This window comes from Argopecten irradians, chromosome 4 (assembly GCF_041381155.1).
Source record: "Argopecten irradians isolate NY chromosome 4, Ai_NY, whole genome shotgun sequence".
In the NCBI taxonomy this organism is placed as follows: Eukaryota; Metazoa; Mollusca; class Bivalvia; order Pectinida; family Pectinidae; genus Argopecten; species Argopecten irradians.
The window spans coordinates 45,029,369-45,056,392 of record NC_091137.1 but is presented as its reverse complement, the minus strand read 5'-3'; the positions used below and the strand labels follow the sequence as shown (position 1 = coordinate 45,056,392).

The 27,024-nt window shown below is 32.5% G+C and overlaps 1 protein-coding gene across 1 annotated transcript in view; it reads right to left on the bottom strand.

Moving 5' to 3' along the window:
* Window positions 1-26,823, bottom strand: part of LOC138321817 (fibrillin-1-like) — a 58,161-nt gene extending 31,338 nt beyond the window's left edge. The window contains exons 1-18 of the mRNA XM_069265797.1: window positions 26,687-26,823; window positions 12,217-12,300; window positions 11,520-11,684; window positions 10,362-10,481; window positions 9,499-9,615; window positions 8,097-8,198; window positions 7,544-7,666; window positions 6,232-6,505; window positions 5,781-5,886; window positions 4,929-5,130; window positions 4,423-4,582; window positions 3,434-3,560; window positions 2,787-3,084; window positions 2,340-2,444; window positions 1,848-1,936; window positions 1,332-1,470; window positions 844-988; window positions 397-506 (exon numbers count right to left, since the gene is read on the bottom strand). Of these exons, the coding sequence (XP_069121898.1) occupies window positions 397-506; window positions 844-988; window positions 1,332-1,470; window positions 1,848-1,936; window positions 2,340-2,444; window positions 2,787-3,084; window positions 3,434-3,560; window positions 4,423-4,582; window positions 4,929-5,130; window positions 5,781-5,886; window positions 6,232-6,505; window positions 7,544-7,666; window positions 8,097-8,198; window positions 9,499-9,615; window positions 10,362-10,481; window positions 11,520-11,684; window positions 12,217-12,277 (2,443 nt within the window). The 5' untranslated portion in view covers window positions 12,278-12,300; window positions 26,687-26,823. The remainder of the gene's footprint in view (window positions 1-396; window positions 507-843; window positions 989-1,331; window positions 1,471-1,847; window positions 1,937-2,339; window positions 2,445-2,786; window positions 3,085-3,433; window positions 3,561-4,422; window positions 4,583-4,928; window positions 5,131-5,780; window positions 5,887-6,231; window positions 6,506-7,543; window positions 7,667-8,096; window positions 8,199-9,498; window positions 9,616-10,361; window positions 10,482-11,519; window positions 11,685-12,216; window positions 12,301-26,686) is intronic.
* Between the last annotated feature and the right edge of the window lie 201 nt (window positions 26,824-27,024).

Genomic DNA, 27,024 nt, shown 5'->3' with positions numbered 1-27,024 from the left:
TTCAAATGCATGTTTTTAACTTGCATTGTCAGCTTTAAATAGCTAAATCAATAAGATCATAACATCAAAATAAATCGTTTTTCGCAAACAAATCCTAGGGAAATAACATAAAATCATTACATTTAATATTTGTTGGTGGAGTTCGGGTGAGGGGGTTGTAAAAAACACAAATGTTGGTGTCTGTAACACAAATAAACACTTTCCCTACGTAGGTAATTTGGCGTGACGAAAAAGATTGGTTAACGTCAAGAGATAAATATGAATTACTTACTTGAGCGTATAACATGATATCTAAATGAATCAACGTTCTTATAAAATAGATACATTTTTATCACAATCAAACATGATAGCATAATATGTTTTAATTATATGTGTATTATAATTAGATTCACTTACCCAAACATTTGAGTGGCCCAACTTCGATAGTGTTTCCGTATGAGGGGTTGGAAAATGTGAAATTCATCACTGGTACATGTTTATTACCGAATAAGTTTCCAGAATCTGACCTACGAAGAAATAAATTGATACACAAATTAAGACTGTGAAATAATATAATTGAAACAAAATATTTGTCATTCACCAAACTAAATACAACTAAACCTGCTATACAGTACAACTCTACAGAAAGCACACATGCCTATGAAAGACAGTCTCTATAGATATAATATCTGTCATAGTCAGACTCATTAACCCCATTTAGTGGAATTAACTATATCATCGACGTCTGTATAAAGGGCAACTGTCTACAAAGAGCGTCATTTTTAGACTATTGTTTCTTTAATACATAGATGCGTCTGTATCAATTTAATGCACTTAAAATTCCATTTTGTATGATAAACGTACGTTCCTGTAGCGCCGTCACAGTTACATGGGCCGGATCCCTGACATGTATTTGTCAGTGCACACTGACAACTGCTACCTTCCTGACCATGTAAGTACTCATGCCTCTCACCGTCAAGTCCGATCCAGTACAATATAGAATCACCACCTGGAGAAAAGATTAATTGTTTGGGTGAAACAAGATTTTAACCCATAATGAAACATTAGTTTTATCGCGGTGTGATTCCTTAAGAGTATACCATTGGTATAAATTCCTTTAGAGATACATATATCCATGGTATCATTGACTTGGAAAAGCAAATTTCAAAATTTGTGTTTTAAACTTACGAATAAAATTTGTTCCTGTGTTCCTTGATCTATTGATTAAGTCGAGTATATTCAACGATCTTCATTTAGCTTTGACCTATGTATAAAGACCACTTGATTATATATACAATTTTTCTCTGTCCCCTAGGTAGTCTTTATAGACAATTTAACGAGGATAAAATTACCTGCGTCATGGACTGGGCCCTCGACATTACATGTGTACGTCACAGATTGTGTGCAATACACTGCACGTGTAGTCAGTTTTTCCAACTGGGCTTTGGATACCATAATATATCTATATGCCATAGAGCCTTCGACTGGATACTGTGACAAAATATATTATAAATACTGATGATGAATGGTTAAATAAAATAGGAAAAAACATCATTTTTGTTCCTTTGATTAAAGAGGCATTGATTAAATTAAATGCTTTAGAAATTCGACCAAGAGCGTGTAGAACGACAGTAAGATTATCTTAACAAAAGATGATTGTGCTCAGCATGACCTGACCACGTGACTTTCACATTATCAATGGACATCTATATCTGGTTTACTTTGAAATGCACGTGTGTATTGCACTAGACGCTCGCCATAGATCCACGTCGGCTTCCATCTCCATCTTAAGCCTAGATGACACGGCATTAAACGTATGACGCAAATCAAATAAATCCAAGTCAGTTTCAGTTTCCATTTCGACTTACCGATCCTTCCGATTCATGGTGTACAATGGTAACTGCATGTGGTGGGTTTTCGACTATTTGACATTCCACAGGGAACGGTTTGACATCATCTATAGAGGTTACGATATGAGTATTCATTAAGGATTTATAATCGGTCCCAAGTTTGTGTTGAGAAATGAGGAAGGGATGTTACCAAGTCACGAGTAGAAGTTTATAAAGACTTTAACTTAAACCATGACTCTAAAAAACCAAAACAACAACAAATATAATGAAGTACTTGTCCTCTCATCATTGAACAACTATTTCGACACCCCCCCGCCCCATATCATCAACCTGTGACTGAAAATACTATCTAATTAGTTAAACGCAGTGTCTTTATATTGCTATCCTGTGTTTAACTTATTTACATTTGCAACTCCTCAATATTTCCATATATTAGATAATTATGAAATGTCCATAGACAATACAATCAAGCAATGTTGCAAACAAACTCAAACAAACAAAATTTAGTACCTGGGTCTCCATTCCTATTTTCAGGTCCATCTGGATCCACCATCCGCACATAAGTACTGTTCATTCCTCTGTGCAAAAAATAGGATTCACAGTCCATTTCTATTGCTGAAATAAAATGCGATATAAGTAACGAAAAAAAGCATGATTACCGCCGCGATTGTTAAACAATAATTAAACCAAGAAATCACTGAAAAAATAGCAAATAATACTTGTCCATTTACAAAGTCACAAATAATGTTTAACATTCCTATGAAATTAGAAGATAATAACATCAATGCGTAATTACAACCAGAAAATAAAATCTTAGTTTTCAAAATTTGATATATTGTTTTACTGAGTTTTTTAGGGGGTTGTCATGAAGGAAAATTAAAACTGCTTGTACCAAAAAAATGACAGACTATATAAATTAATTATATTTCAATAATTAAATTAAAACAAAACACTTACAGAACTCCTGCTGGCTACATTTTAGAGAAGTCAGAGTGAATGATGCATTCTGGTTTGTTGTAGTCCCTATATCTCCAAAATACAACCCTGTGATTGGTAGATTGTCTTTATTGAATTCCGCGCCAAAGTCCATCCTAAACACACCGTCCTTGGTGTTACAGTTACACAACTCGTTGGTGTCTTCACACCTACCTATCAAACCACAGGGGCACGTCCCTGTTGTGTCCAAACCTCCAGGGAAAAACTCCCTTCTCTCACCTTTTAAGTTGGTGAAATAAAATCCTTTCAAATCGGAATTCTGTAATTAAGAGAGAAAATATATAAACGCTTGATCGTGTAATTTTGTGTAGATTCAATTAATAGTTTTTGATCATTTTTCCCATTATAAATTATGTAGAAGAACGGAGAAATAAACATGATCCCTGTCGAGTGCCACGACCAGGCTTCCAACTAGGTTCTGCGGTGTTAAACACTACAGTTCGAATGACTGAGGCAGAGAAATAGGCCCCGTCAGCTGAGATCGTATTTAGCAATAATTATAATCAATTATTATTTATTCATTTTTTATTTAGAGATTTCGTAGCTGTACATGTTTTTCAAAAATAAGACAAAGTAGTTAGAAAATAACAACGAATACCAACACATACCATACAATTATATGTAAACTCTTGGACGCAGAATTTTGAGTAGTTGATGATATTCTGAATTTCTTTATTCTCAATGGGATATTTTACCGGGTTGAATCCGGACCCAGTTGGCTGTTGAAGGACCACTCTAAAATAAGAATAAAAAAATTCATGTAAAATTTCAGCAATTTGATCAGTTGCGTTTAAATGTTTTACAATGGGTTTTTTGCATATATTATATATTTATCGCTATAAGATTAAAGGCACAGGAGTAGCGTTCAAATAAGCGTAATTGTTATAAGATGTATGTATCATGTATATCGTATATACGAACTATGCTTATAACGAAGTGATTCGTTGGTCCCCATACATTCATAGTAACTATGTTCTCTATATAGTTGTATTCATGAACAAAAAGTATCAAATGAATATGTACTAGGCATAAATATATCAAGAGATTTTAATTTCAATTTAAACAAATTGTATCGCAAAAAAAAAAAAACTGGATTTGACCTCTGGTTAAGACTATTTTAGCCATTTCCAAACAAATTTGGCATGGAACAATTGTACAACAAAAACGTATTCGTAGTAAATGTTCCATTTATTACTAGATGTTAGTGACCTAACACGAAAAAATATTGGGTCTGAAATAAACTTGTATCGGGCGAGGTGAACCCGTTGTAAACCCAATAATTTTTTTCCGTATTAGGTCACTTACAAACTGTTTAACGAATATATCAATTTATATATATATATATTTTTAATTTCAATTAAATAATTGCAAAATGCATAATGTGACTCGCTAATGACGTTAAGAACCAAGAACGTTAACTCTATCTCCAATCCTCATACGAATTCTAGTAACATAATAGACTATATCCTGGATATCACGTGACGTCTTTTTAGCCAATGGTAATACAAGATTCTTGTCTGAGGCGGGATAAAAGTATGTCTCACTAACCTATCAAACATAGTAGAAAATTTATTTTACAAATCTTCCAAAGACTTACGTCGGTACGACAGTAACGCCAACGTGCGGGTATGTCTCCATATCACAGTGTACCAAGACAGGGTCCCCATCGCCATCTGGTCCATCAATGTCTATAAGTTGGGCACCGCTCTTCTTTACACCAAGCTTTTGCTTGATTTCATCACAATCCTTCATCACATCTGAAAACACACAATGAATAAGTTATAAGCTTCATAGCAAATGATTTATTTCTAGGAATTGTACTGAAGAGACAGCAAACTTTTCGTGATAAAAAATATGCGAGTGCGTCTCATTAAAATGAAAATATAAGAATACAAAACGAGAAAAAGAGCTCACAGAAGGATAAACAGGTATTTGTTGAGGTTGCTCATAAGTATATCCTCTTATAGAAATGTTAAAGATAGAAATGGAAAATGCGAAACCATTATCAATTTATTTCAACATTCACTAAATGTGTCTAAAATATACGTTAATTACGACTAAAGTATATTTTGTCTGACTATAATCAAAAGAAATAGAACTGACCTATGGGTTTTGGAGCACACACCACGGGGCCGATTTTCGTCGTGAACCTCTGCGATCCAGTTAACTCCATATGGACTGACTTAATTGGAATCAGTGTCCGGTCGGTCAGTTTGCCGCTGTCCTCAATCATACTGACAGTCCCATCACAGTTACAATGGGAACCACGGGTATAACAGTATTCTTCTAGTTGTCCACAGGGACACTTAAAAATAACAGATGGTTATAACTTCTTCTTAAGAAGTAGCAGTCATTTTATATAATGATTTACTAAGATACCAGTCTGTGAATTATGACCTTTGACCTTCAATGTGTCTCCTAATATGCAATTTGATTACTGCATTTGATATCATTCTCTGATTTCTGCCATTATTCTTATCAAGTAAAAAATAACAAATGACTTTTGTGATATTTTTTTCTAAAGAAGTTGTAATCATTTTATCTAACGGATTACTAAAAAAACCAGTCTGTTAAATATGTTTGATTAACTTTGGCCTTCTTAATAATAAAAAAAAATATTTCAGCGTGTATTCTATCTTGCAATTTGACTGCTGCATTTCATATCATTTTGTTATCTCCGCCATTCTCTTATCAAGAACGTAAAAAAATGACTTTTGTGATTTTCTAAAGAAGTTGCAGTCATTTTAGCTAAAGGATATCTTAGATACCAGTCTAAAGATTACGCTTGCTTGCCGTTGCCCTTCTGAATAATCCAAATAGATCAATACATCTTCTACCACGGTATTTGACAGCTGTATCATATATTTTTCTCTCATTTCTCATTCTTTTTTAATTATATTTAATTTATCGTAACATTTGGCATCATTTTGACAAATATGTAAACTATTTTATTACCATTCCTTCTACAGTAGAACCACCCCAGGTCCAATGTCTGTCGTCATTTCTGTCCACCCAGTATGTGTTATTGTTCAACATTCTCGCTTTCCAACGACACTTGGCACTTTAGGAATAAAATGGAATAATCATATAGTCATCCCCATATTATGTTACGTTCTCAAAATACTTCACTTACATTTATGATTTTAACGATTTAATTATTGATATTTCACTAAACTCGTTTTTAAATCATTCTCTAAGGTTATGCTCCATTCTCTTGTGATATGATAGCGATTTCTTAGTACGATGACAAAGTTAGTATATCTAACATAAATATATTATGTCTGACCGAATAGTAATAGAATTACATTGATTGATTTAAGACGAATTTCGGTTGTTTTACTATATCATGCAAATACTTGTTTTCTACTCTCAAATACAGTGTTCCGGTTGGTAAACTAACTCTTACTTCATTTCCTGGTAGCAATATCCGGAAATATTAGTCAGGGATATGATTTGTTCAATAGGAGATGCGTATGGTATATCAAACACAGGGTGACTGGACGTTACAAGCTTGGAAGTGACGTTGACGTTGATGATTGTGACACCGATGTTATCAGGGCGCATTTCACATTTGACCAGGATAGCAGGGTTCGGTCCAGTACCATCTGGATCAATGAGGTAGCTGCCTGTTTGGGCTTTAGGATTTTTCTGTAGGATGTCGTGACATGTCAGAGGTACCACTAAGGTGAACACAAAGAAAAGTAAAAGTGTTAATTATGAAAATGATGCCAAGTCATAAAACTGATGACGATGATGATGCATGATGATGATGATGATGGTGATGATGATGATGATAATGATAATGATGCTGATGAAGATGTTGATGAGTATGACATTATTTATGATGTATCCATGGGTTTTTTAAGAGTATATGAGCTGTGGTAAAAAGAAAGAGGAATTCATCAGTTGTGATAAAGCATTTAAACAACACTATAGCTGATTAATATGAATCCTTGACTACAACAAAAGGCTCAGAATTTATCATATTATATAAAGTACATCTAAACTTATCCACTTATCCTCTATACTCAAGGGGTTACTATCGCTACAGTTTTTCCATAGTTGGACTATGTCTTGTCAATCTAAATGCATTTCAGGGGGAAAAGTCTGACCAATCACCGGTCCATAGAGACTTCATTTTAAAGTACAAAGGAAGGATGACATCTTGAAAGTCAATCTAGTGTCCAAATATTGGACCAACTGATTTTTTATGTACTTATAAAATCGAATTATATGCTGTCATCCTGCCTGCGACTGTTATAGAGCCTATAATTCTGATATGATATATGTTGGTTGGTTTGTTGATTCAGCTAAATGTCCTCTAATTCAATTTTGCTTGTAACGAGCGTTTTCATTGGATTAAAAATAATTGCGTCGCCGTTTGCGCGGTTGTAACGTCGCTTCGGATTGGCTACGGTAACGGCGTAATGATATCATAGACAAAAGATTCCCAAAAGGAATTTTGAATATTGAAAATATTATCGTTAGTAAATTTAATTATATGGATTAATATATTTTATGTTATGAAGATATATCACAAAAATCAGTATATAACCTGCTTCGCGGTTTATTTAAAATACAGAGTTTTATGTTATATATCCACAACATAAAAATATTGAATTAAATCCTTTAATAAACACAAAGGGACATTTAAGAACAAGTGTATGCAAATCTTGTCGAGATATAAGATTCAGATTCAGGTAAAAATATACACCAACCTTCGCATGTCAATCCATTGCCATCGTACCCCGATTTACATGCACATTTAAACGACCCATCGTTGTTGAAACAGTCAGCGTTCAAATGACAGTTGTCATCCCCCGTCTCACACTCATTGATATCTGGAGAAAAAAAAATAGTTTGGATGATAACATATTCCTTAAGGATGCTCCACCGCCAACAGAACATAAACGATACTCATCATTTGAACAATAATTGGCAATTAATCGTGTATATGAATGTCTAATTAACATAAAAATAATATAAGATAATTTATTTTGCTTTTGATGCTGCAAGTGCGATCAGTACTTATTCCATATAGGACATAGCGCCACGAAATTTTTGTTGGGACGCAATTAATTATTTTCATAATTTTATTATGAAGTGAAATTAGATTCCCAAACTTTTCAATGGTGGTAATGGTGTAAAGTTAGTAACTTTTACAACTAAAGAAAATGTTAATTCGTCTTCGCCTGTTCTTGTTAAAAAATCCATTTGTCATTTTCGTTGACGAATATATGTTTCTATTAAAAAATAACTTTTAATGTTTACCTGTGCAGTTCAATCCATCCCCGGTATAGCCGTCGTCACAAATACATTCTTTAAGGAGACAGTGGGCATTTTCGTGGCAGTTAGCATCCACTCGACAGATTCCTGAAAGCATAAAAGATAAGTAAATTTGATCAAACATTTATATATAAAACAGCAACATAGACATGATTGAAATACTTGTTATTAACAAGCAACTTAAAAGCAACATGATAACGGTTCCGTCGATGATACGTCAAAATTGATGACGTTGTCAACAATGTACTTTTACGTAATTGTTGACTTACTTATAGTTTAAAAGGTAAGCGCACGCAGTCTAGATCGCCTCAGCGTGAGAGACCTCCCTTGACGATGATAGCGAAAAATCATTGAATGATGTGGAAAACTTAAATATTGTTTCGAGCTAAATTAAAAGGAATGCGAAGTATTGTTATACCGTATAACTGCCATGGTTATTCTTGCAGGGATAATAATTTCGTAAGTTGGGGGGACATTACTATGATCGCAAAAATTGGATCAACAACATATTTAAAAATTATTGAGTCATATGTAAAAATACAATACTCTTTAGCAGGTTATTTATTGGGATAAAAAAAATGAGAAAAATAAGTTTTTGTGTTTCATTAAAAGATGCTCAACTGCCGACAGAGCATAAATGATATTCATCATTTGAACAAAAATTGGTGCTTAATCTTGTATATATATGCCTAATTAACACAAAAAAAATAACATAAAATAATCTATTTCGCCTTTGGTGCAATCATTACTTCATTCCATATAAGATATAGTTCCACGGATTTTTTTCGGGATGCAATTAATTATTTTTCATAGTTTTAACTTGAAGTAAAATTAGAAGCTCAAACTTTTTAATGGTGGTAATGATGTAAAGTAAGTAACTTTGTACCCGAAGAAAAATACTAAATTGTCTGCTATTGTTTTTGATAGTGAAAAAATACCATTTGTAAGCGGTGGTGCATCTTTAAAACCGATAATTTAATTTCAAAACACAGTCTTTTAATTCTTCACATGTCTAAACCAAAACGAGAATAATTTAGTTTTTTATCTATGTTTCACTTAAATCCTTTAATTTCAAAATACATTTTCTAATTCACGTACCACGTGGTACCCGATTACGTTTGTACGAGACTAGTGTCTCCAGTATTGAAACGTAACTATTTGTAATCTTCCTGCTGAAATAACGTTAGCACGAGTTATCATCTTTTGACGTCATTCAATCACCAATAGAAACAATAGTCCCGCACAAACGTTATCGAGTATCACGTGGTACGTAAATTATTCCCATTAATCACATGCTTAAAACTTGAGATAAATATTTCATAAATATTTCAAATATATCAGTCTTTCAGCTCACTTCTATGTACCAGTGTTACAATGGAGTACTTACGTTTGCAGAAGAATCCATCGCCATCATACAAAGCCTTACACGTACACACGAAACTACCACGTGTGTTCTGACAATCGGCATTAGGATCACATGGGTTCTGCTGGCATTCATCGATGTCTAAACAATAAAAATACGAGGGTTAACAAATAGTCATTGTCTTATGAAATTGACTGCATTGCATCGTAGACAATTGTGAACAAAAACATTCCCATTAAATGAGGTTGAATATATCGTATATGAACAAACGTTGTTTAAACAAAAGAAAATCTAGCGTCTAGACCTGGGTTTGAAGCAGGACCCTCCGAAACTTGCAAGGAATCCCTGTCTTTTCCCATAACGGACAAATAATACTATTCAAGTTTGGTTGCTATATAGTAGTTTTAAGTAAACTTTCAATGCATGACACGGGGGTTGTCAACCTATTAAATTTGGAAGAGTACGGTTGTAATAAATAAACTAAAATAAGGTATCAGTAATTTGAGTCTTAAGTCGATGAACGCTCAAAGTAATCCTATTAGATTAAAAGACAATATAAAGAACGAATAACCGATACCCTATTGTATACAGGATACGGTACCAACCCACTATGTTAACACAATCTATATACTGGTTACTGTAACCCAACTTTCTTTCGCGGCTACTGAATTTCGCGATTTCCGATTCAAAGCATTTTTCGCAGCTTTAAAGTATCATGGATTTTAAACTGAAATGAGATACCTTTGAGTTTAAGTGTGCAAGATACTAATTCGCAAATATAACATTGCGCGAATTAACCTTCATCACAAAATTCGCGAAAATAATACAAACGCAAAATATTGTTGGTTACCAGTATTGTATATTACAGAATCAATTTAATTCCCTACCTTCACATATTCTTGTCGTGACATTCATCTGAAAGCCGGGTCTACATTGACATATAGAGTCTATACAATCAGCATCGTAATCATAACAATCCTTTTCTGCTTCACATGGTATCTCTGAAGCTGCAATATAAACGGTATCTAAAATTATATAAACGAACCCTCATCGTTTCAACTCGTGGGATACTGTTAACTTGGCGCAATTAAATTTCAAACGCAAAAATAAATTTTGAATTGATTTCTATAAATAGATCCAATTACGACTTACACATCATAAATGTTCTAAATCATAAATTAGAGCAAAATGCCTGACTCGAATACTGCTACTCTATGTAAATTTGAAAAATCTTATTTATCTATGTTTAATTACCAAGGGCGAGGTTGCTCGAAAGGATGGTTAATTAGCTAGATCATTTGGTTAGTGAAATTTCCATTTTTCATTTGCTGCAAAATTTGTAATTATATCTTCACCAAAATCAGCATGTAGGTAAAGAATATTGTTCTTAAGAATCTTGTTAAATTTTGTAAAATGTGTATTACAAGAAATTGATTGTCGATAACCTGTTATTATCCTAATCACCATTAGAACAACTGGACCCCGCTTAGTATTAAAATCGTATTTATAGAACTGAGTTCAATGTTAGTAAGTAGTTGATTGTGAAACCAAAATATGAAAGAAAGCAAAATATCGCAATTTTAATCGAACACTCCTACCCTAACCTATGCTTGTAATAAACTTTAAAATACTGTTTAAGACAATAGTATTGTATAATATATCCCATGAAGTTTTTATCTATAGAAAAAAATATATTATCGATTTGTAATTTGTGACAAAAATAATGTGTTATAGGCGCATAAATGCAACTCGTCAACGCTAATCCAGCATTCATATACGTGAATTGTACTGAAAAAGAACTTGAACAATACTATTTAAGGCAATAGTAACATACAAACGAAGATTCTATAATAAACTGTATAAGTACTTAGCTCAAGACTATTGCCATTATGTTAAATCTACTTGTATATTCTGCAAAAAAACGTGTTTTATCCGTATTTAATGAAACCAGTCACTTGCCAATGAATCCTATGCGTTCATATTCATAATAATTGTTTTTATTTAAACGATTGATTTATGATGATTAATAAATGTCGTATCCGTACCTATGCAGCCTGTGTGGTTTTTTCCTTGGTAGCCATCGCCCTCAAATCCGTCCTTACATTCACAACTATCAAAGACTCCTTGCTTTTCAATGCAGTTGGCATCATGATCGCAGGTGTAAAAGCCGTGAAATGAACAGCTGTCGGTATCATTCACTGACTGGGCGTCTGAAAGAAAATATATTTCACTTTAGCTAAATAATGACGAGAAATGTACTTCCATGTTACATCCCTGTTAAGTTACATTAATCAATTGTGTTTGCTGTATACTTTCAATCAGTATTGGTGTATTATATTTTACATTGATCAACATGATATGCGACTAAACTAATGGTATGTGAAAGAGAAAATATCAGTTTTACATCACTGTTATAAATTTGATGGTATGCTAAGATTTGATATTAAAATGTTATTTGATGGCATAATGCTATATACATGAATGCATATGTTAGATTGTCATCCAGAATATAACGTATAAAGTAGCACAAATACATCTCAAATGAAGGAGTGTGTGATTGTTTATCCGTCCATTTAGCTTATAGCATGTCTTCAAGAAGAATTCCGTTGTCAACTCGAATGAAAATTTGCAAAAAGCTGCTCAAGGGTCTTACAATTAAAGATGGAAAAGAAAACCATTATTTAATTGGACATTCGGGTTATAAAATCATAATTTTGCAACGTGAAATTATAGCATACTTACTTGCAATGCTAGCCAAAAACAGTGGGATTAAGACGGAAATTAAGGAGGTCCGGATCTCCATGTTCTGGCCGTCCGGTCACCAGTCTAAAATTATACAACAACTATAAACTAAAATTACATGCACATTAACTGAAATTGATAAAAGGTGGATGAAAGTACATTAAGTACTGCATTGTTTTGTTACTAAAAACAAACAAAATTAGTGGAACGCAAAATTACCAAGAAATCTGGCACTGATTATGCAACAACCTAAACGATAATTTGATATGAAATTTGATATCAATAACAAATATGTATTACTTCCACATACTTCATATGTTTAATTTTCTACTAGTTCCTGATCCATTCGCCTGTCCTTCATGCTTCTGTTGAATGATTTTTTAATGTTATTTATAATAGAACATTCGAAGAGAATTCATAGTAGGCATTCGTAATCGCAATTTCTGTCAGTCTTCATTTTCCATTACACTTTATGTAATCCTTCATGAAGGGATGTTACTATCCGGCAAAGTTAGTAGTCGGGAAATTTGAGGTTTAAAGCTAATAATGAATTTTGTGACTGTTAATGAGGAGTCTTCGATACCTATAAATTGAAGTTCCATATTAGATCAACAAGTTCGGTTAATTGTTTATTATGGGGGTTGGCCTATAAAGCAAGTTGACATCAGCTTTAACTTTGACCTAAATTTCAACATGTTCAAAGGAATATAATACATAATTAGTATTCTTAAATACAGTTCTATTAAGATTGCTTGTTTTCGCCCATTGAAAATAAAATAGCAACGGCTTTGATTGTATTTCAGGTCATATTAACAGCTGTGAACGTCTTCCTATTTGCAACGGTCAATCCAACAACAGAATACTGATGTTACAAACCTTAATCATACAATCATCACAACTCATGTGCTATAAAACAGCAGTTTCGATGAGTAAACTTGAATTTTGTCCTCTTATCGAATAAACAAACAAATACTTTCGTACGATGACATGTGTCCCAATTTGAGATTTTCCGGTTCATTGATTCCATTGGTGCGTATGTCCTTAGCGTCTTTTCAAAGTTAGATCGAGACGTGACAAGATTAATATCAAATGTGATGGTTATCATCAAAAGACATTGCTCTACATCTGTAGCCAGGGCAATGGCGACCTTCATGAGATAACACTATCGACCGTTAAAAAGAGATAAGTTAAAGAAAATAAACAAACAATGGTCGTGACATTCCTTATTATATTGATGTGAAAAGCTATGACGTTGATGTCAAGTATATTAACGTCATTTATGCCTAGTTTCAATGTACCTGACGACAGACACATGTTTTTATTTAAGATGATATTATTGACCTGTCCATAATCTAATTCGGTACAGAATTCGACCAGCGTGAAGCTTGTTAAAAAATTACTTGTAATATTCTTTTTCTAAAATCTTAATGTTTTACAACGACCACTTAACGACTTTAATATTGTTGATGTAGACAAGCATTTTCTTTCGTTTTAATTGTCCTAATATAACGTCATCAACCTTGTTAGTATATCTTAAGAGTGTTGAGAAGTTCTTTTTGTGATACTGTGATATGTTCTTTGTAATATTAGAAACCATTTAGGAAAAAAACATTGTTTGGGTTTATAACCTACTATTTAAATGTTTTTTTTAGTTATTTGGGTGATGTTAAGTTAATAAGATGAATGAAATTCGGAGTATCTGGAAAAAATCATCGACCTACGGTTCAGTATATGGCAACAACCTGCCTACCATTTGATTCGAAAATGTTCCTCCATTCGACCACTTTGGTCCCATAATAACACTTGATCAAAATGAATGACCTCACATATGTATCGAAACCGAGGTAGCTAGAATACGGATTTCCCGTAATAGATCCACTTTAACGGTAACAAAATATCAATTTATCGGATGAGTATTTGTTAAGTAAACCGTACGTGTTATCGTGTAGGATATGTCGGTACAATGGTATTTAACAATGATGTACAGACCTGGCTAACAAAGAAGTTACCACATGTTGCCATTAGACAATGACAGAGATTACACAGATTAAATCATTCAGGTGTGGTATGTTACAAAAATATGCATGTGTACTCCTTGGTGGCTATTGTATATTTTCTTGGAAAAAAATATTTGATCCAAATGCAGAAAAGAGAGGTTGAAAAAAACATTAAGTGAAAATTTTCAAGGTGACCAAAAATTTCATATTAAGACTATCATTGAAGGAAGTTCTTTTTTTGAAGGATATGTCAGTAACTTCCATAACTTGTAAAACTCATTAGCTCCATCACCAACGCAGAGTAGTTGAACACTTTGGGCATTTTGACTGACGTTGTTCACCTCATTGCAATTGATATTCACGTCTTGAAGCATTTTTTACTACTTGCCATAATTACAGTCATTTACATTATATGTGATTTTAGGAATTTTCAATCTTCTACATTTCTGCCAAATAAATACTGAAATATTTTAATGTGACGTCTTCAGTTTTACTTTTTACAAGATATGCAAATGGTGTTAAAATTTCAACACATGTAACTATGTAAGGATTTTGTATATTGTACGATGTGTAGGTATAGAAGTAGATTATGCACTGGTACAATTGCATTTTCATATTCATGTTGTTTTTTCATATCCGAAAATTCATTTTAAGTGATTTTTCAATAATCTCTACGTCTTTATATGTTAGAATTGAGATCAGTATACGAGTCGAGAATTCAATTTTAACGAATTGTACTTTACGATGTCAACTGATTTTATATTCGGATATACAAAGCTTTTTAGTTTGCAGGAAAATCAGGCACAAAAGCGATAATATAATAGGCTATATTATATTGTTTGAGAGAATTTGAAAATATAGATAGTATTTTGAATGCATTTACACTGTAGTCCCACTATCAATCTTTCGATTTATTCAAATACCGAATATGTATATTAAATGTGTATGCACGCTTAAGTTTATCTTGTGAATTTTTGCCAAGGATTTATTTTTCTATAACATTAAAAAATAATATATAAATTGCATTCACGGTGTCGTTTTTTCGGTTTACTTACATGAAATCTGTGTGTATGCTAACTCAAAGATTTCTTCTGAATTTTCGTCAAGAATTTCTTTTTCCTCCATGTTTTTCACAATCTGATTGCAACAATTATTTCCTCCAAAATCATTCCACAACGCTACATTATTAGGAAGCTGTTGTGTCCAACAACATCTTACTCGCAATGTCAGTTCGACATGGGTCAGTCCCATGTGATCTTTCTTAGTTTATACGTTTGTTCGTTCACAATGTAGCCATAAACATTATATCGATTGAAGAGTGTGTCTTTATTCTTCTGTCAGACAAGATGAATTATTTCGCTAAGGATAGTACATATCCTATCAAAATAATCTAGTATAACGTAGGAGTTGGTACTCAGTTAGGCGTTGTGACGTACGTTAAATCTGAGAGAAAAATTGAGGATTAGATTCAACTTTTCCAAACATTATCCCTATGACAACGTACCTGTATTAGTTTAAACCATATTTCATATTCAATTTAGTAAATATAAATTACAATATACATGTATCATAAAGTTATATTTATTATATATAGCACTTATAAAGAACTAGCTAGGTATACATTAATGAACGTCCTATTAACAGCTATGGTCATGTAAGGACGGTTTTGTTTGAGAAGTATGCTGTAACGCTTATAAACTAATGACGTAACAACCAGTATCTCCTCTAAAGAGCAGATAACTCTGTAAAAAGCAAATTCAAAATATAAAGTCATATAGACCTACTTGCAGTTCATATTCCAATGACTCAGCATTGTCTATAATCGTCATTATTGTACAGATATATATCAAAGCAGATATTAATATCATTCTCCATGTTCACTTTTGTGTTTGCCCAATTATAGAAATTGCAATCAATAATAAATTTAACAGTCGACTTAGTTTCCTATAGAAGTACTTAGCTTCTATCGATCACGTCTCTGACGTTTTTTGATAAAGATACATGATGAAACGCGCAAATTCCAGCACATCCGCCTTTTGCTTTACAATAAATAACATATTGTGTCGGATGAATTCGGTTGAGTTGATAACAACTGAAATTCTGTATGGATTTAATACAGAAAATTAACCTCTAACTCTCTATTTGTTGGCTGTATAACGTAAATACGTTTTATCAAAACCAGCTGTCGTTTCTCTGTCCTAGTTACACACAATATGAATTTTACATATGTCCTAGTTCTCGTACTTTGATTTAATAGCCCGGCGAAGGCGTGTTAGTCAATTAATTTTGTTAAGATATTGTTAAGACAAGCCTCCTCACAGATCTACGTCATGTAAATATAAGTGTATGGTATGCACATTAGAGAAGCAGTAAAAAGTTCATTAATCATTATTTAAATGAAATATCCTGGATTACTATGTGAATGGAAATTGGGTTTTTTGTTTTTTGTTGTTTTTTTTTCATCTATAATTTTGCCATTGTCATGGCATAGTCTAAAGGAAATCTATCTGTATTATGTATAATCAAAATATAAATTGTTTTTAAGTTTAAGATGCTCCACCGCTGACAAATGGTATTTTTTCACTTTTATAAACAGGAGCAGACGATTTAGTATTTTTCTTCAATTTCAAAAGTTACTTACTTTAGACCATTACCACCATTGAAAAGTTTCAGCTTCTATTTTTATTTCAAATTAAAGATATAAAAAAAATTAATTCCATCCCGAAAAAATTCTGTGCCACTATATCCTATATGGAATGAAATACTGATTGCCCATGCACCAAAGGCGAAGTAAATTATTTTATATTATTGTTTTTGTTAATCATACATATATATTCACGATTAAATACCAATTATTGTTCAAATGATGAATATCATTTATGCTTTGTCGGCATCTTTAATCATTATTAATACACTAATCTAGTTGTAATCTACCTGTAAGTCAATAGCATCACATGTATCTTCCCTATTTTAAATGATGCTTTACTGATACTAAACCACTTTTTTATTTTCAGATTTTGTTCAAACGAAAGCAACGTACAAGTGGGCTATTCTTTTTACTAATTAAAAGCTACTTATCATACAAAATAATGAAGGTTTGATACCTTTGTAACACTGTAAGATTAGCTGTTATTGTCCAGTGATTTCATTGGCTAAAACAATGTCAAGTTGAGGTCAATATTTACCATATCGACTCGATTTTTCCATTTCCACACGTACCGATTCGATTATATTACCAAATACAGTGTTTATCAAGGTGGCATTCTAGAGCCTACGCTATTCATTTAATACGCATGCATATCAAACAATGCTCTGGCTATTTTAGACAGCAATTTCTTATCTATAAAGATGAGGACATTTGAAAAAAAATCTTATGACATAAGACAGCATTATATTGACATCAACAAAGGTCCTTAACTTAAAAATATAAACAGCTAAACAGCGGGAATAAACAGTGTACTGTATCAATAACTTATTCCCTACCCCTTGTTATTGTCCTATATTTTGAACAAATTTAAAATAAAATATTTTAATTATCCACCATAGAAACTCACTATTCGTGACATGTTTTTTCTATTGATTTTTTGCATTGTCCCAATTTAATCATTTTGCTGTTTTGTGGATACACAAGTAGTTCATTTTCATTTTTGCAACTCCCGAGAAGAAAAATAATATGAAGAGATGCTGAACAATTATATACACATGGTGCCTTTTGCAAGCAATCAGCAGAAATAGGTGAAAGAATTACAAGTTTGTGATAGAAAGAAACACAATTATCGTTAACTATCTGTTAAGGACATAAACCTGTTTATTCCTCTCGCATGATCGACCAATCTCGGTATTCGGCCCAGAGGGTGGACGAGTCACATCTGGTACTTAATTAAAACTAACAATCATGCTTATCGATTTCGGGTTCGCAATTCACGTCAACTAAACGGATGTCAAAAAAGATCTATATGATGTGTTAACAAAGTTCATGGGGGGATAGTATATAAATGAAATCTAGCAAATCAATTATTCTTATCTATAAACATGATATATTATCAATTGCACAGGTTTTGGTGTATGATTACGTTTGACAAGTCTTTTTCATGTTTTAGGTTTAAAAGTTATTTATGTTTTTATGAACAAGTAAAGAGGAGCAATTGATCTTTAAGATCAATAGCACAGGGCAGATGAGGTTGTATGTATTATTATTGGTATTCAAAGGGTATGTCAATCATATTTAGCTATGATTTATCACCGTTTATTTCGTCTTTGCCTATTACAGATTCATCTTCCTTACGGGTAGGTATCCATTGTGACGTCATTATTTTGTGGAGAAATTCACGTCGATTTCTCTGTTTGTTTAGTTTTACGTCCTATTAACAGCCAGGGTCATGTAAGGACGTGCCAGGTTTGTTGGTGGAGGAAAGCCGGAGTACCCGGAGAAAAACCACCGGCCAGCGGTCAGTACCTGGCAACTGCCCCACATGGGATTCGAACCCGCATTCCAGAGGTGGAGGGCTTGTGGTAATATGTCGGGACATCTTAACCACTCGGCCACCGCGGCCCCGATTTCTCTGAACTGTATGACAAACACATAATGTCACAATCAATACCTACACGCAAGAGCACATAGTAATATGCAAATACAGAAAAGAGATATGTTAAGGTATAGTTATATAGTGTTAAAGAACCATAAAATGAATCTTTAGGTGATTGTATTATAAACGGAATGCCTATAGACTTTTACCAACTGCATCTTATGAAATTGTTTTATACCATAAACATATAATGTCTTTTCCATGTTAGTATGCTTATGCAAGTTTTAAGTTATTGTATATAAAATCTCAAATGAATACCTAAAGTAAAACACAGTTAGATAACGAACCCCTTGGGATCAACAAAATCGCTTCGTTATAAGCAAAGTTTGTTATACACATATTAAAGGCATCGTTCATGAGCATTAATGGGGAATGAAAATTACAGCGTTATAGCCATGAATTCATTTTAAGCATGATCATTATAAACGTGTTTTACTGTATTTGATCATATACTATTACACCCTTTGACCTTGACGCATTCAAATCTTTTGGTGCCATTGGTCTTGTTCGTCAACGTGTCGTCAACGTGTCCTAATTCGAAAATATCAAATGGGCAAGGTCACGTGATTACAAAAAAAATATGCAAATAAATTGTCAAAAGATTTAGATTTTAAAAAAATAGTTTGATGACAAAATTATACTATTTTATATTCTGATACCCATTTTTATAAAGATTGTTCAGTGTTTAATTAAATATTTTCGTGTAGTTTGTCTTTGTTCTAATGTTCATTTTTTTAATAAATATATACCATAAGGAAGTATTACAATAATACTTTGATAATAAATTATTAAACTCAATTATTTTCGGGCAGAAATCGTGAAGGAAGAAGCTACTTTAATCTTCAGTCAACAACTAAATGATAACAACTTTCCCTATTGAAGGGATTTCTTTTGTCACTTAAAATGTCCAACAGCTTTTTGTATAAACAGATGTAGAAAAAATAATTGAATATGTTCATGATATATAAACATCTATTGAATGACTAAATTATCCCCTCTATACAATTCTGAGAAGATATGTGAGAAATCGATATATTCATTATCTACAGATACACGCATGGTAAGTATCAAGGAAACACAGATGAAATAAATGTAGATAAAAATATTGAACAGAATTATGATATGCGACAATAATTTCGTACAAATGTACGTAAAATATTTTCACATCACGTGTTGTTTGTTTGACGATGGATTGACGAGTCATTAATACAATACGGGTAAAGGGTCAAAACGTCAAACATCAATTGAATTGTATATGTTGAAAATTAATTATCATGTATTACTGCAAAAACGTTCCACGTATTGTATATAATACGTACATTATTTGAATACAAATCACCCCAAGGATGAAATCTCTGCTTATTTTTTCCGTTGAAAATTTAATAATGAGGAAGAAATGAACATTAAAAAAGTTTTCCAGGTAAACAAAGTACTGTAATTCAACTTAGTTTCGCGACGGCATAATTTCCTGCTTTTTCTGCCTAACATTTTATTCACAATGAATTATTTTTGCGATCTAGATTGTTTTGTTTGAAACTATGTAGCGGTGATTTATTTCCGCGATTCCCTAAATCACGTGAAATATGCGATACGAAATTGTACGCGGAAATAAGTTGATTTACAGTAACTGGCAATTACAACAAGCACACGGAATAAATTGTAATTTAAAAAGACAATTTAGAGCAAAGAAAAAAAATATATAAATGTGTTTGTTCAGTTATCATCCGATTAACCAATAATAAAGAAGAAATAATAAATCACGAAATCTATTATCATACCTTTCATCCCTCTAAGCAAACAAAGAAATTTAAGACTTACCGTTGATATAGTTGATATAGTACTATACCAGGAGCCAGATTCAACTTTTAAACTTTCAGGAATTTCTTAACTTAAAGTTTCCTATAGGAAAACATTACACAATAAAACCACTAAATTAAGGAGCCTTCCTTAAAATTTGTAAATCTTTCCTATGGAAATTTAAAGTTCAGGAAATCCTTAAATTTAAGGAATGTTTGTGAAACTGTGCCCTAAATCCTAATTAAAATGCGGTGCAAAACGCACCATAAATCAGAATAACGATTCTTTTAAGAAATCACTGGCTTTTGAGTTCAATCTTGGTCGTAAACTGTAAAGGCAAATAAAATTAATAATAACGAAAAACTAAGTATCTAATAACCTTCAAAGCCTCCCAAATCAAACTTAATAATAAATCATATGAACCAAATAACTCCGTCTGTTGAATTAGTTTAGTAGAAAAATTATTTTGCCTTTAACCTATCGGTTTTTAACTTGATCTATGAGGATCATATCATATTTCATGCATAACATAAATACTATCCACATATTTACTTATGTATCGAATGACACTCCGTGCTGACGTATGTACCTAGCCCACGCGAGATCAGAAACAATGATTCTTAATCATCCTAGAATCATCGGTAGATATATATTTGCATTCATATTCAAATGAAGTATCTGTAAGTATCTGTAAACAGTCTGTCTAAAAATGTCCAGTGTATCACATTACAACTAGCATTACTTACAAGTAAGATACGATATACGGGTGGAACAGTGAACTTAATATCGGACTTAAAAAAAGGCGTTTGAACAGATGTCACGTTATGAACAGTAGTGTGTCATATTACGGCAAAGAATACACTTATTGGCGTTCTAAAACAAATACTGCTTTGAGAAATATTTGCATTACTTGCAGTAGTTATCACATTTGTATTTACTTAAGTATGTATTTAAACACAACGTGTTAAATCGAGCTCACAGAAAAAAATAAAAGTGTGTTTTTACAGAAAAAAAGCAACTCTACTCGCTGAATTGCAACAATCGACGAAAGTGCAAATCCATATCCACTCGAGTAAAGTGTGTGGCTTATCTTTAAGAAATCGCTGAGCTTTCGCGAAACATGCCAAAATTAAAATATTCTAATATCCCCACCCTGATATTTTTGTCTTCTATTACTTTGCAAAATATTTCCTATCGATTCATCGGTGGCTATTTTTTTCTGGATTCAATCTCATTCCAATGCATTCAAAGAGACTTAGCCACGGTGTCCCCAACTCCGTTAACAAGAAAGTGTCATCGGAACCATTTTTTGCATCAACCCCAATATCATGTGAGTTTATAACATTAAGATGAGACCCAGAGTCAGAATGTGTTTATATTTTTGATATTTATGGTTCAACTATTATCATTTTCCGTAAGTTTGCATTCTGATTCATTTTGCATGATATATTCAATGCTTAATGATGGCTAGGACGTGAGACTTATTTTATGGCAACTTAAATGAAGCGTAAGCAAAAGATGCCGAAGAGCACATCCCATCAATATGCTGAAAATGGACAAACTAATGTTGAACCTCTAATAGCAAATATAAGACCTACCACTTTAATAGAATATCATGTGTAACCACTAGGTGATATCAACTAAGCTTTCTTCATACAGACGAACTTTCAAAAGTGAAGCATCACAAAGAGGAAAAGTAGAGAAATCTATATTATTAATTTCTCTAATATTTGTCTTTATAAATGTGATAAACTATAATCTTTTCAGTTACTAAGATAAAAGAGGAAATATGATATCCCCAAGATACTTAAAATACCAAAATAATTGGTCGCCTCATACAATAATGCGATGGAACAAAAGTACAATCTTTATACGCCTAAAGGTAAGTGTCAATTTGAATTGTACAAAAGATGACAAAGTATTATTTGCCTAAATCGGATGTCATGTGATAAGCATATATTTAACCGGTATAGGCAAAATCTACGGATTATTCAGGTTGTAATAACTGTGATTAGGAATGTAACGAAAAACATGTCATACAATTAAGCCATATTAGACAGAGATCCGGATTAGACGACAGTACTGTTCTCTTGACAGATATACATGTATAGATATCGGTCAGATATACGTTAAAACGGATTGCAACGAAAGGAACAATCATTAACTGATATGGGGTGCAAACATATGTGTCATGCCTCAATAGCAAAAAATAGGGTGTAATTTTGAACATATTTACTAGCAACAAACAGACACTTCTTTATGGTAACGTTAGTGAAACAAAAGGCAGATGACACTTCCTGCATTCTAATAAAAGGTTTAGTTAGATATGTCTAGTCTTATGTCACATCAAGCACAGACCTTACTTTTATGTCAGAGATAATCCGGATTACCCGAATAAAAGCAGACAACCTAATTTTGCTTATTATCTGGGCACTGAATGGCTTAGAGATTCAGAACTGGAAACTCAGTAGTTAAATGTTAATGATAGTGTGTCGGGCACCTTAACCAATTGCCACATTGGCTCCTGTGTGAACAATACATATCGTGATATGACCCATTTGCAGGCCAGTTTTGTAATTTCCAGTTCAGACATCAAGGAAAGGTAGTAGTTTATGTTCACTCATGCATTTTCTTTTTAAATGTCACGTTTTGTTTCCTTAATCACTACCAATCTACAAACATATGTGAAGACACCAAAAACAAACCAAATGTATAATAAGCATATCAGATGTCCTATTGAAAACTGCAAAAACATTATTATCGACCAGGATATAAAAATGCCAGCCAACATGTCTTCATTGAATGTAGTCGTTAACAATGCATGTTCATCTGTGTTGCATATTTTGTATATCACAAAGCTTTGTTAGCTTGCGAACATGGGAACAGAAAATCGTCTTCTTATATAATTGTCCTACATTTTATTTTGAATTATAACAAAAGCGTATTTTCATTGTATTGTAAATCGATACCATTCAAAAAAATTTAAACATGGCGCACATGTTTCAAAAAATGTTTTTGAAAATTGTTTTGTGCTTGCTAAGCTTCCCAGTTAGAGACTGGCTGTGGAGAATAATATCGATCAGAACTATAATTATTTCAGTGTGATAAATAAAAATACTGATCGCTTGATATCTCACGTAGCTATATAATTGCTGAATATTCTATACGAGTCATTTTACATGATCAATTACGTTATGGATACCTGAATAATTAACCAGTTTTATTAAAACTTAAACGCACATTATTCAGCTTTAAGGATGCACTTTAAGTTGTTAGTTTTTTAGTATATTTTGTAAACCACCTCATTTTTGCATTTTCATTCCTAACGACTTTTTAACGACGATTTAATTTCACGACTTACATTTAAAAGTTATTTTACTTATAATTGAAACATTCTCGTGTCATTTTGTTATATTTTATCTAAAAAAATCATGTTAAATAATTAATGTATTTCCCTTCCGGAGAATGGCTCTCGCATGATTTTTCATATTCAATGTGTTTTATTTTTGTGAATTATAATTGGATGCGAAATACCATAACTTCATGGACACGCAACAGTAAGTTGGGTTTTAGTATTAGGACAGCTGATGCTGTTTTTTTAAGAAATTTCCAGCATATTGGGTAAGTTTGTATGTCGGTTTTGGTAATTGAAAGCTTGGGTATGTTTATGTTAGATAATAATATAAAAAATCGTCTTTTAGAATGATAGATTGGTAAATAAAGATCCCCCTCTAGTGATCTGTTTTAAAATATCGCATAACGATTGCATTTTAAATATTTTAGATTTAAAACTTTTTTTCACAACATAAAAATCAGTTGTCTATTGACTAGTCGTCAAATATCCATTTTGGACAATGATACCGATACCAGTAAAATTTCTACTACGCTATCATAAAATGGTCGTCATCAAATACTGATTTACAACATGTTGCGATGGTAAACTCTGTCCAAATTTTTAAAAGAAATGTTTTCGCTTCATTCCGCAATTTATGCATCTTTGTACTGTAAAGGAACAAAAAAGCGAAACAAAACAACACAGATTATTTTACAAATTACATTTTGAATAGATATAAACGTATACAGGTGATAAGCATGAGGCCACAAAAATATATCTGTTTAGGGTTACCCAACCGACCCTTATTGTTTACCCCCGACCCTATTTTTTTCCACTTTCCTACGAAAAACAATTTAAAGTCGGGATTTCGATCTCAGACTCCGGTTCCGGCCATTACTTTAGGGTGAAGACCTACCGACCCATTTTTTTTTCCGATGTAATCCTAAACAGACATAGTTTTGGCCTAAGAATTTGTAAGCATTATAGAAATACGTTAGTTTGTTTGTACAAAAACAACACTAATCCTGCGCTTTATAAACATTTGATGAAAAACAAAAACGTCTAATAGTTCCCCATACGATTGTTCGTATGTATGTAACGATAGTACAAATTCCTGCAGACTTTAGATAAACTATGTCAACACATTTTCAAATTTAACCAAAAATATGATTCTATTGCTGATATTAGCACCTGGTAAAATATCTTCCTCGATGGTTTTTTATGTATTCAAATGAGTGCGAATAGTAACTTGATCAAATAACAGTACAATATTTTTTTCCATTCTATGTCTATGTGTTCTGACACAAAGAGCAACGAGAACAAGTTTCAATTCAACTGTATTGTACTGATATTATCAAACGTGGATTTTAACGAAAATTTTAACGATTGCTAAACAAAAACAAAACATGTTAGTATAACCTTCTTTACTATTGTCGTATACGATACATGAACAGAAGATAAGTATAAAGTGAGATTTTAGTTTATCTTCTTCTTACATTATCACTAATGAAATAATAAGTTACACAATCTTTTTAAAGAATACAACTAATGGAAAAAATGTCAAATTGACTAAAACTTATTACGTCATTATTTTCCAACACTAAACGCGCTCTATATTGAAATATTCAAAAATACAGCAAAAACAGCATTAAAGATTTCCTTGGGTTTTTTTGTTAATTGGAAACGACTAATTATAAAACAATTACCTGCTTCAGTTCATGTTCGACCATCAGAAGCTAGTAACAATTCAACTCCCCTATGCATGTGCAGATGTGGTGATATCAGTAAACGCTCAATCTTAAACGTTGTGTGTTTTTATCAAATGTAGCATTGTACTTGGTTAATCATGCCTGAGGGGCAAATTTTGTCAATTTTATAACACTCTGACGTCAGTGATGTATATAAAATTGAGGGTGGTATCCTTGGGCTGTCTCGGCATGAAGGAGTGAATACCTGCGGTGCAATCTGCATTGATCTTGCACGTTTAGCTGCATCTGTCTTAGGTAGTTAAGGTCGTCAATGCAATAAATAAAAGGAAAACTGTTGCATTATTTTCTTGATGCAACCCACTCTAGTGGGAATTTCCCATATAATTACGTGTTTTTCATATGTGGATAAGAGTTTTATTGGCAAGCATCTTGAAATTGCATAGTTCTTAAATGTAGAAACTATTACACACTTATTTTTACCAAATGACTCAATGACAGCAATAGTTTGACAGTTTTAAGCGTTTTAGGATTTTCGATTTCATTTTTTGATATTGCAATTTCCATGCAATACTACCAATACTAATATGTCTATTGACATGTCATTATAACAATTAAGACAGTTGAAGTATTATAAATTCGTAAAGATATCTTACATTGAAGCGTGCATCTTGCGTGCAAGATTTTGTATCTTAATCATGAATTACAAATAGGAAAAATATAAGAAAGTATTATATTACATACAATATTAAGTGATATAAAATGCAGACATAAAACCACTAATATAATGAAGTAATATTATCTCTAATAGTATCCGAATTGCAGAGAGCGATTTTTCATTTACACTAAAGTTGAACAATCCAAGTTTACGCATGTTACATATTTTTATAGATTTTTTACTACTACTAGGTTTTCAAAATTATGTTACAAAAAATAGATAACGAAAAAGATTATATGATATAAATCTTATACGACCTATAAAACGTGGTTGAAGTTAAGAAAATTCTTCTAACGAACGGTTTTGGAAAGCTTAATTAATAATGAACCTACCTTTACAATTATCAGGCTTAGGACTATCGTCGTGGTCAGTGTCTTCTGAAATGACAGTATTTACTGATAAGCTTCTACCCAAGTAGTGACAAATTGACAATTTTCTTCACAGAAAAAAATCTGCGGGCATATTTTAATCAATTTATTGAAGTATAAGTAAAGAACAGCTGGCGTCGAAAAGGACCGCACAAAGGTACTGCGTCACACAAGATCTACACCTATTCTGTTTAATAAGACTTGAATGACAGATGGAGTGCTTCATGAATTCCTTCACTGTCCTTTAGATGCTTTAAATAGATCCAAGGTCTATCGTAGTTTGTCCGGAGCTTCTCTCAATG